Source organism: Aptenodytes forsteri, unplaced genomic scaffold (assembly GCF_000699145.1).
Source record: "Aptenodytes forsteri isolate BGI_AS27 unplaced genomic scaffold, ASM69914v1 Scaffold65, whole genome shotgun sequence".
Taxonomy (NCBI): domain Eukaryota; kingdom Metazoa; phylum Chordata; class Aves; order Sphenisciformes; family Spheniscidae; genus Aptenodytes; species Aptenodytes forsteri.
Genome location: NW_008795127.1, coordinates 4,576,578 through 4,588,647, shown reverse-complemented (window position 1 = coordinate 4,588,647; position 12,070 = coordinate 4,576,578). Strand labels below are relative to the sequence as shown.

The 12,070-nt window shown below is 38.7% G+C and overlaps 1 protein-coding gene across 3 annotated transcripts in view; it reads right to left on the bottom strand.

Annotated features, from left to right (window-relative positions):
- MTUS1 (microtubule associated tumor suppressor 1) overlaps nt 1–11,829 on the bottom strand; it is a 92,481-nt gene extending 80,652 nt beyond the window's left edge. The window contains exons 1-3 of one of the 3 annotated variants that reach the window (XM_009277396.2): nt 11,267–11,829; nt 9,606–10,903; nt 6,906–7,101 (exon numbers count right to left, since the gene is read on the bottom strand). In XM_009277396.2, coding sequence (XP_009275671.1) covers nt 6,906–7,101; nt 9,606–10,903; nt 11,267–11,657 — 1,885 coding nt within the window. In that variant the 5' untranslated portion in view covers nt 11,658–11,829. Of the gene's footprint in view, nt 1–6,905; nt 7,102–9,282; nt 9,345–9,605 lie in introns of those variants that run through there. The other 2 variants (XM_009277395.2, XM_009277397.1) reach the window with 2 other exon arrangements.
- Nucleotides 11,830–12,070: the final 241 nt, after the last annotated feature.

Below are 12,070 nucleotides of genomic sequence, written 5' to 3'. Positions count from 1 at the left end.
CAGCTACTGGAAAGTTCTGTCCGTTTAGGAGTAGTGGGCACAAGGAGAAGTCAAATCAACATATTGCAAGGAAAGCTGAGGCAAAAGAAAACCACCAACCACATGCAACTATGCTTTTCATTATTGCCCAGCTCTTCATACCACACCCCCCTCCACGTTATGCACCAAGAAGTTTTTGATAGTTTGCAGCTTTTATACCCACATTATCTATAAATATTTTAAGTTTTCTGTTGCAGGCATTCGTGCATTCATTGCATGAAGAAGGAACCTCACTGTAGCAAAACATAAATACAATTTTCTTCAGGAAGACAATGATTCCTATTTCTCTCCTCCTTTACCTCCACCCTGAGAGAATTCAGAACTAACCAGTACAGGTGAAGAGTTATTTGAAGACACACCAGCATGTCCTTGCAAGTAAATGACTAGGTACCAAGAAATTCCCCCGCAGGGAAGTGATGCACACCTCACTCGTAAAGGTGAATATTCTTACTGATGCATCCACATTTCTGACAGCATTGTTATGTGGACTGTTAGTATCAGCCTCTACAAGTATGAACATGTTTTTTGCTACAGGTGTAACACATTAAAACCCTGATGTGGCTACTCACAAGTCACATGTAAAACATCTGGGAACATATGTGAAAACTTAATTCCCTAAGTATGGTCACTGATGGCACCAGAAACAAAGCTGACAGGATGAAACACTCTCTTCAAGAAGCTGGAAGTCAACAGAATACTGGAAATACCATAGACTTTGGAATAAAGATCATTTAAGTTCATCTTCAAACACTGCCATCCCCCACCCTTCTTCCCCTACCCCAAAAAAACTGAGGACCACACCTAAGGCTACCAAACCAGAGACAAATTAATCAATTTGCTTTGAAATCATTCATTGTAACAGATCTCATATTACCTCACAAACAAAAAACTTTCTGCTTTTACTCACTTCTCATGGTTCATTTGATTTATAAAACTAAATAGGAAGTAATTTATTCCAAATGGGTGTTTTTATGCTGAACCCTATGTAAGGATTGCAAAACATGAGTAGTATCTATCCCATGGTGAGAGCTCCTTGTTAATGAAATGTAACAAAAGAAAACAGGTGTCAGTTAGACTAACAGAAAAACTTGCTTTATGTAGCCAAAGCTAAAACCAAATTGATTATGCTGAATTCAGACTGCATCATTTTATGGCTCCTTTCTGACTTCAAAGTGTGAATTGACCATTCTGTACCTGAATGACCAACACCTGGGGCAGAGGCTTAGAGGTCAAGGCTTGGCACAAGGATATACACACTGCTCCAGGCAGCTTCCAGCAAGCCATTCCTGTTGAGGATGGCCAGGAAGCGAGGGTAAAGTGGAGTGGAAACATTACCACGGAAGTCCAACTCAAGCAGTCAGAGATTTCAAGAGGCAGAAGGTATGACCTGCAAGGTTCCTAAGCCCTCACAACTAACGCTGCTTCCTGAACTCTCACAAACTGATCAGCTGGACAAAAGTCCTTTCAGATATGTTAGGTAAGTTATTCCTTACTTTATACTGAAAATTAAAAGAGAACTGGTTATGAGAAACAGTCACTATGCAGTGGAGCTCTCTGGGTGAAGTTGACCCAAGAGGGATGATAGCAAGCTTTATGTCATACTACAGACATACCTTATGCTCCACGGACACCCATGTATGGGTTTCCTCCTTCCCACACCTCTGAAGGTGAATATGGGAGTTTTAAGTTCACTTTTAATTCAGGCTTTAATTACTGTAATGAAGCACTACACATGTATTAAAGAAAGGGGAAAGGGGACCAAGTAATCTGGACTCAAGGACAAATATTATAAGGACAAATAAAGATGTTGGATAAGTTAGTGTATGAGGAACCTGCTTTTAGGAGCCATAAAAAAAGCTGGCTGTTTCGCAAAAGAAAAAACAAAAAAAGCATAAAAAGAGTGATTGAAACTAAGTTTTAAGCCTTATTTATAGACTCTGGTGTATTTCAGATTTGTTCATGAGAAAGTATATGGATACCCTTACAAGTAACTCTCCAGTCCAGCATTTCCTGACTCTTTCAGGCCAGAAAACCTGGAAGTCATGTTAGCCTTTTAAAATATTTTGTTTCCTCTTGGCAGCATGTCAATCCAACTTTAAAGAGTCACATGGTAGATAGCAGGAATGATACAAGCTGAGAAGTGATTTGCAGTAACCATGTTTGGTTTAGCTCCTGGTTCAGTGTCAGAACATAGACTCAAGATTGTGGGAACACTTACTGAAACTAAATTGTTTTGGTTCTGTTTCACTGGTGTTGTGAAAGGCTATACCAAAAAGTCCTGAATTACCAAGTTTATATACGTTTCCAGCTGTATGAAAACCCATTGAAACCACTTGGTTTCAATTTTCCATCTGAAAAGCCTTTCTTTGTGTAATAAATAGCAACAACACTCAATAATGAACATAGTCTTAATCTGTTACGGCCTGTTCTGGTTTTAACTTTGGAAGCTTCTCTGAATTACACATTTAAATGTAAGATCAAGCCAAAGTACAACAGAAAGAATTTTGCAATTATGAACTAACAAAAAAATCAGTATTTCAAAGTATCACTAAACCTTCTATAGTCTAATGCAACTTAAATATATTTCCTATAGCATATGGGGAATTATTTTTCCTGTGCTTCAGTTAGTTGCACAACACCGGAGAAGTCCTTCAGTATGATCAACTTTTTATAAGGAAAAGGTCTCACTTGTCCAAAATCATCTTCAAGGAAACACACGATTCAGACTATTGAGTTTCTCGCTACCCAAGCTTTCATTACTCTAGTTAAATGCTATGAAAATACTAGCAAGCAAAAAAGGGAGTACCACTGGACTAGACTCATTGAAAAGACAAGGGCTCTACTTGGTTATCAGTGACTTAAATCAGAGACAAAAATGGTACCTGAAGTGTCAGAAATAACTGTCAGATTGTGAAAGACATTTTGGTTACAAAGATGATTTACATGGCTTCCATTAATTTCTGGAAGTCATTAACAGTAAGTGGAGGAATAATATTTTTGATGCTTTCATATCCCCAAATAGTTTCAATTACATGTAGGGCTTGACAGAGCTCTCATAGCTAAGACAACAACAACAACGTAAAGTTTCATATGGTGAGAAGTAATTGAAAGCAATGATATTATTTTAAGGCAGAAGTGTAGGTGAAGTATTAGCATATCAGAAATCTTAACTTGCAGGTAAAGCTCCGTTCCTTTACACACTTATAGGTAGACTGTAGTCAGCACAAAGAGAAAAAAAACAGTGGTGGGCTTTTACATTTTTAGATCTAAAGTAAACCATTTATATCCCCATTTTACACTGTTCAAACACAAATAAAACAAATTCCTTCAGCTCAAACTGCCACAGTGTTTCTACCCAACTGCATGGGTGGTAGCATGCAGTTGCTGGGGCAGGCTGACAGTAGAAGAACTTGGAGTGACATTCCATGGGACCACCAAATCTCCTTGGCTTCTCCAGTCCCCTTCCACCCCTCCCTTCAAGTGAGAGAGACATGACTCTTCCCACACCATAATACCTCAACTATTAGCAGGCTATTACTCCTCCACAGTGGTTATGTACATCCAATTAGAAGGCTGTGTGCATTTGCTGGGAACGAAAACAATAGTTGCTTTCATTTCTGGACTGGTTCAAAATCCTGAACCAGGGCTCCAAAATTACACACGCCTTCCAGTAAGGACCAGGTACTCAAACACCTTATTCTGTGTCTTGAATTCTAATAAATGTTTTCACTAATAGAAAACTAACATAGCAAAAGGCATACTGCCTGCCACCCAGTACTATAGAAATCTATGCACACCACCATGGAAAAATTAGCTGTAGAGAATTAAGATTTTTGTTTGAGAATGACCATGTGATTGCAGGTCATTTTCTCTTATGGAGGAATGGAGACAAATAGTTACAGAAATAATTTTGAGGCACCTAGCTTGCAACTGTAACCTGATTTCTAGATTTGCTGCAGAAATGAGGCTTTGCCATTTCACAAACTACTTTGGTACACTGAATCAAGCTGGGCTCACCTTTTAGAGAACCAATTTCTAATTCAGCAAAAGCTCCAAGTTCCAGCCAAGATACACCAATACTGGTAAACAGTGGTCAGCAACCATTTTGAAACAAATAAAAAAGTTATTTCTAGCTTAATGTGCTCTGCAAATAACCTAATAAAAATATAATGCTTGAAGATACGAGTTTTTCTCTCCTTCTGCTGTCTTCTGTTCAGAGGAAGATCAAGGAATTTCCTTAGAAGACATGCTTCCTATTGGGTTAGTCCATTACCACTGAAAACTTACGTTTTACATTTACAAGTGAAAAACAAAGTTACCAAAATCTCAACTCCTGCCAAGTTGCAAGGATCTTATAATTGGTGTTTTATACAGGGCATTTTTTTTTTTTCTGTTATTTTTCTTGGTTGTGGGGGGGTTTCCTGTTTCCCCACTCAAAATGACAATGCATGATACAATTCACTGCTCGCAAGCTCTTGATTATTCTGGGAATAATACTAAAGCTTTTTGGACAGACAGCCTGCTGCTCCTTGTCAACATACACGTGAGAGATGACACAGAGCTATACCATCACTTCTCTTGTTCAGAGTATTTAATGGACTCGCTACACTGATTTGCCTTCATGCCCAACAATCCAAATACAGCCAGCAACCGGTTAAGAATTAGCTGCATTTATGTTATTACCTCAGAAAGCAATGAGGTCATTAGGATTTGGACATTTTTAAGACTCAGCTTGACAAATGCCTGAACAACCTAGTCTGAATTCAGTGCTGACCCAGTTACAGGCAAGGGGGGCTGGACTAGGTGACCTCCAGAAGTCCTTTCCATCCTGGATTTAGCTAGTCTGTCTGTTGTCTGGAGAAATCCTGACAGCAAACAACTGTACAGCTACTGAGTTATTTATCTGCGCTACTGGAATTATATCAAGGTGTAAGTTTAATACCAAAGTGTTCAAATGACTTAACTGGAAAAACAGTTATTCCCTACAGGAAGGCTTTAGCTAAAACAGGTAACTGGATTTGGTTTACAAGCTGCCACTTGGCCACAGTAAGTGCACATACAGTTTTACTTCAAAAACTTTAAAAACAGATGGGGTAAGCAGCAGTGGATGGAGTTTTACCCAAAAGGTGTGGTCGCATAATACAGCAGGGCTTTGGTAGCAATACCAAGTAACTCCTACCTTTCCCCATCCTTGCTTCTCCCACGCCGTACTCCCATCCTCTGATTTGCATCAGTACTATGTTTACCAGAGAACAAGGAACCATGTTTAAGAATTCCCTTGGCAAGGGATAGGGAAGTTAACCTGATATGTTTTAATGCATCAAATCCTACTTTGTAGCACCAAAACATTGCATAAGCAAAATGAATGGTAAGATGGGCTAGGAACTGTGGGCATTGGCAGGGGGCCTGGGGAGAGGGCATGAAAAAAAAATTCTTCTCACGGGCAGCATTAAAGTTCCAGTCTCAGATCATAGCATGAGTTTGAAACATTGAGGTGCTGCTTCATGCTTTTACCTTAAGCAGGCTTTTTTCAACAGAAAAAATTTGGAAGGTATTCTACTGACAACTGTAATTTCAACATACAATGAGTCAAGGAGTGATAGCTTTAGCTAAAGAAACTTGGGGAGTAAAGGTTTTTATTTTCAACAGGAAATGACTTCTGCTTCTGAAAGTGCATCTGATTTTTTTTATGAAGGGAAGAAGTTAGTCCTATAACCCAGCCATGCTTACATCTATTTCTAGTGATGGTGTCATAAATCTACTCTGGATTAATTTAAGGGACAAATATACATCTCAGTTCTTCTAAGACCATAATTACAGATAGGAAAGCTCTAAATTGGTATTTAGAGAGGTGATGAGTCTTCCAAGAAATTGGTGGCTTACAGGTGGGTACCTAGTTCACTGAGCAAGTCCTTCACATTAGCTTAGATCAAGTCAGAGAATAGCCTATATCCACTTTCTTTGAGGGACTCATCCTATAAAGGACTACAGATACAGATTTTATCACACTTCACCATCTGTATATAATTAAGAGGAGTATTTTGGACTGTTTTATAATCTTAGATTGAGTGGGTTAAAAAAAAAAAGAACAGGTTTTACTGGGTATAGCTGGGTGTGCACTTTCCAAACTACAGTGTACTGCACTGTAGTCATTTATAGCCAGGCTACCTTTGCAATTAGCTATATTGCCACACTTAGTTAAAAAAGCACATACCCTACAAGAACATTTCTGAATCTGTACAGGACAATTACAGAATGCAGTTTCCAGTCACCTGATTTGAACAGCAGCCTACAGACTAGTTTTGAGATTCACCCCTGCCGTCCTTGGTATTAATCAGTCTGAGCTTAATTAGCAGCTCAAGCAGTAGTCTCTCCTTCGATTATGTTCTCCCCTTTCTAGAAACTATAGAGCTGTACCAAAATTAGGTTGAACAAAATATGCTATGACCTGAAATAAGGGCTTATTCCCGTTGGGATAGCATACAGTTGCTTAGCGTAAATGCTTTGTACCTGAGCCGTGTATTTTCTCCTCTTCACTTTTACATCTTTTGAGTAATTTTAGTTGTAATTCCACAAAGTACTGTTATATAACAAAACTATAAATAATAATATTTAAATATTGTTTCTTCTAATAGCACCACACCCTCCTAAACACAATCCTCACAAGATGAGATTTCACAATGATGGGGTGTAACCTGCCTTCCCCCCACCCCCATATTAGCAATTTGTGATTTAGATAGAATCACATTTAGCACCAAAACCACAGCTGTGTACCATCCTAAAAGTTCTGTCAGAAAGTACATTAGATGTATCTTAAAATTAAGAAACTGGTTAAGTGGTAGTATTCCAGTGAAAAATTCTCTTACCAGAGCTTGATGACAGAACAGCTCCTTTGTGAGAAGGTGCTTTAATTGTGCAGATAGTTTTATTTTCACATCCTCTCTTCAAGGGCAACACAGATGGCACCATTTTAACCTTGGGAGCTGATACACTTCGTAGTGTGATTGGGCCTTTCTTCGGTATGTTTTTCCCTTGTGTTGTCCCATCTTTCACAGAAGGCATCTGTTTTTAAAAAACAAACAAACAACAAAAAACCCCAAACAACCAAACAACCACACACCACCACTGTGAGAAGCTGAAGATCTCCCTTTCCAGCATCTGTAATGAAATACTGACCACAGAGGTAAGGGATATGCTTAGCTGTTTTCTGTCACATTGTCCACATCTGCAGTTCAGAACCTCAGGAATCGTCTCCTGAATGACCCTCAGCAGCACAATACTGTAAGTTTGAAGCTAATCACTGGTAATGACAAACACAATGACAGAGATTGTTTTACATCAGAGTTTCTTCCTCCCCAAACTCTAATTAAGCCATTCAATTACATGACTGCACCTAATCTCAAGATGAATTCTTTACCAGCCCTTCCAATAGGTTTCCTGGTCTAGGTCTTAAGTTACAACACAGCAACAGGTTAAAAAATCTTTCACATTCAGGTGCCATAGATAAAATATAAATTCAGGAGTGGACCCAGGACAGGTTTAAAGTAACTGGTTTATATGTAGCACTCCTATCTTTCATATAGAATTCTTGTTCCAGTTTATATAGGCACTAATTCATGACCACTCAAGCTGTAAAGTTCAGGCTATAAAGGTAAACTCATAAGAAAGTACAGATCTTCCTATGCTTTTCTGTGACTCAAGCCGATATGCAGCGATTTGGTCACATTAATGCACTTTCCACTTTTGACTCCAATCCTCATCTTCATTTTAAGAAGTTAATCTGTACTTTTCAGAAGAACACTTAAGTTTAGTACAGCTGATTGGTCTACTGCGCATTTTATAGAAATTGCTCTATGGATTTTCCAGGTACCACCAGAACAATTAATATCACAAAGGTTTCCATCTTGGCAACAGGGTAAATTAAAAGCATTGTCTCCAACCCTCGGCACCAAAACAAAGGAGTAAAGCAGAATCCAAGCTCTGAAAGACTTCAGAATTAAAACAGACCATCCTTGCTTTCACATTAATTTAGGTTTTCAAGTTAAATTATTATAATAAATATTATTATTAATTTCTTCTGTAATATTTCAAAAATGGATAGCTGCTTCTGTTTTACCTGAAGTAGCTTCCTCCATATACTGAGCTTTACTTGAGTTTTTTGGCAAATCAAGCCTGACAAAAATGCAGACAATGCCAGTTTTACTGATGACAGCTGCTGCCTCCATTTCACCGATTTAACATAAGCTGTTGAACCCACAAGCAAACAACAGGAGGGACTCCATATAGCAACAAGACTCCAACTCTGCGTCCCTACCATGCCTCCTGAGATCTTGGTTGACCCAACCCAGAAGCTCTTCTCTTGTTTCTCACCGTTCCTTTTCATTTAACCTTCTTTCAGAGTATTTGACAGCAGCACGTTTCTTCTGACAGGCAGCTGACTCGTCCGAAAGTATTTCCCAACCAACCAGCGCACGCATACCTCCCGGCCAGGAAGTTTGCACCTTCCAGCTGGCTGACTGCCCAAAACCAGGTATATGCCCTCTGCATGAGAAATATTTCCTGGCTACTCTCAATTATTCTAATGAGTCCCAGTTCTACTTCAAATAAACGAACTCCTAAATTATTCAAAGCAGACAGTTAAATTAAGATGTTAAAAAAAAACTCTTGACCAACTTGTTGGTCTTGGGGTTTTGTGTGACTTACTATTGCTAATATATGCACAAAATTTCTGTAAGTAAATTAAAAAATGTAATTTCGTTCTAAACATGTTCTGAAAGAAAAAAAATACTGGAGACAGCAATTTATCTCTAATGTCTATTTAAAGTTACAGCACCACTAGAATTATCTTGATGAAAGTGCATAGTAAAAGCTATATTTAGAAAGACCTTATCAAGTTATGCTATGCAATTTTACCAGTTTGACTAAATTAAGACTTGTTTGCTTTTATTAGAAATCTTACCAACTGCATTGTCTTAAAAAGACTTTACAAAAAAAAAATTTTTGTGCCATGGGATAAGATGAAGGCTGAAGACACTAAATAGCATGAGGCCAAGTGCAACCAATTTGTAAAACTGTACTTCTTCATTCCCTTTATTAGGGAGAGACTTTACCTCAGAAATCAACACTACAGTTATATTTGTAGACACAAAACCCATTCCACAATTTCCATTCAGCACCATGTAAGGCAGAATTCCCTTTTTCCAAATGTACAAAACATATAATTACGTAAAGAAAAAAGCTTACCAAAGGAACAGAGTGCAGGTCAAATGTTTCATTTGCCACACCTTTTAACAAGGCTGCTTCCAGAAGAAAAAAAAAAATTTTTGTGCCATGGGATAAGATGAAGGCTGAAGACACTAAATAGCATGAGGCCAAGTGCAACCAATTTGTAAAACTGTACTTCTTCATTCCCTTTATTAGGGAGAGACTTTACCTCAGAAATCAACACTACAGTTATATTTGTAGACACAAAACCCATTCCACAATTTCCATTCAGCACCATGTAAGGCAGAATTCCCTTTTTCCAAATGTACAAAACATATAATTACGTAAAGAAAAAAGCTTACCAAAGGAACAGAGTGCAGGTCAAATGTTTCATTTGCCACACCTTTTAACAAGGCTGCTTCCAGAAGAATTCCCATGTTGCTGTTTTGCTCTTTTTCACCTCCAGACGGATAGATGTTTTGAGCACAGGGCTGCATTGAAGAGGTTGAATTTTCCATTTTGTCATTCAGCATCTCCTTTGAGTTCTCTACACATGTTGGAAGCGCAGCAGAAACTGAGGAGCATGCCGAATGGGTAGAACTTGCTTTGCCAATGTCTTCCGGATTCTGCTTTAACACAGGTGTCTTTGAAGCCTTGTGGGAAGCATTTCTGGGATGTGTCATGGCATGTACAACTTGGCTAGTGAAGAGGTGTTTGTTAAGATGTAGCTTATGGGGCTTATTCACAGGCAATTCCACTTTAGTATCTTTAGCTAGATCTATTTTCTTTTTCAGCACTTTTATAGAGGGGGACAATTGCCTCGGGGAAGCAACCAGTGAAGATGAGGAAACAGCTGATAGCTGGGGGGACTGGGGAGACTGTTTTAATACGGCACTGTCTCTTGACTGTAGTACAGGCCTAGACATAACCTTTGGTTTAACATTTTTGAAATTAGGTTTGGGAAAACTAACAATCTCTGATTTCTTTGCTTTGGTTATCGTTGACACAATAGGAGACCTGCCCATTGGTTTTCCTGCAGTTTGACCTGAACTAGCTTTAAGCAAAGGCCTTCTATTATGTCCTCCTACAAATACCTCGTTTGGTCTTAGTTTAGGAGACTTGTCTCCAAGTTCTGCCAAAGCTGAAACAGAAAAAGTTGCATTTTGTGATCGTTCTTTTGGGGTTGAAGTACATAGAGCAGAATCGCTTTCATCAGCCATAGGACTGAAGACCACAAAAGTTGCTTCACATTTCAGCTCAGACATAACAGTCCTCTTTAATTTTGGTACACTGCAAGATATGAAAGAGGTGTTGTGCATATCCTGAAGAGCAGCATTTCCAGAGATACTTTGTTCTTTGGTTAAGGGTTCACTGGTTTTATTTGATACTTGTTCTCCATCCATTTTATCTACTGGAAGAAGGTGCACGTTATTTACAGGACTGTCCATGCATGTTTCAGCATTGGAATTCCCAGTTTCATCACGGTCAGGGGTACCCTGCAGAGATTTCACTTGGTCATCTTCATTAATATTAATGCATGGTGATAATGCATCTCGCCTATAAGGATCTATACATCCAGCAGCTAGTTTTACAGACTGTGCTTCTGTTTCCTGTGATTCTTTATCAGTCTTGTTAGTGTTTTTTAGATAGTGTTCAACACCTGCAGAGGCAGAACAATATACTTCAAGTTCTGAACAGGCATCTGGGCTTTCTGAAGCCACTATCATAGAAGAGAAATTAGGTGTTCTTTCTGAGCTGGTTCTATCAAATTTCTCTCTCGTACATACTTCAGAATAGATTAGCGTTTCCCTCAGATGCATGTCATCATTTTGATCAGTTCCCAGAGTTTCACCTATAACATTAGTAACATCCAACGAGCTCAGGTGGCAGTGTGCCCTGTCCTTTATCAGGGACTGCGTGTCCTGCTCTGAAGCAGGAAGAGGTAATATACACTTAGAGTCAGTCTGACTGTAAGGCACCGATTGTTTGATCCTCTGATTTTGCATTTTTGCCATAGCATTACCTTTCAGTAAGTTTGTTGTTTCTTTCAAGTCACAGTTCAAAGGATACACACAAGTCTGTTCAGTCACAGAAGACTCGCATGCAGCATCTGCATCTCCCAACAGAGCTCCTGTGCAGTTGTATTTACCAGGTGTCTTCTGCAGATGAAGTGCTTCAATACACTGCTGTTTTAAAAGAATACTTCTGAAGTCACTCTTATTTTCAAGAACGGTATCATCTTCATGTTCAGTCACTATATTTTGGTCAGTTGAATTACCGTGTATCTTGGTGGTACAATTCTTTGAGGAAGGTGTAGCTCTGTCACGTGCGTAGTTATTTCCATTTTCATCCCTTGTAAGTAAGGAAGACTTCAAGCCATTCTTTGCTTTGTCATCTGACTTTTCAACATTCATTTTGAAGGCTAAATTTCAAACTATTTTCATTTTATACTTATTTAAAATCCCAGAGAATGCAGATTCTTCTGAACTTTGCAGAAAAAACAGCTCTTCCCTGGAACGTGTCAACTGTGCTGAAAGATATTTAAAAAGTAGTTCTTTGTTTTCATGTTTCCCAAGAGGATTCAAAAGTTCTGGAATTAAAAAGAAATGAAAAACAATTAGCCAAACCAGGATTTTAAGACAGCAAGCATTCTTAAGCTACTAGTCTTTGGATCAAGTGCAGCCATTTTAACCAACTTCCTTAAGGAAATTAGGCTTTTGCAATCATGCCGTTCGTGCATGTTTACCTTCACAAGCCATTTCCACTTCCCTGACTGCCAAGCAACTTTTGAACCCTTTGGTCAGCTGCAATCAAGTCTGACTTTAGG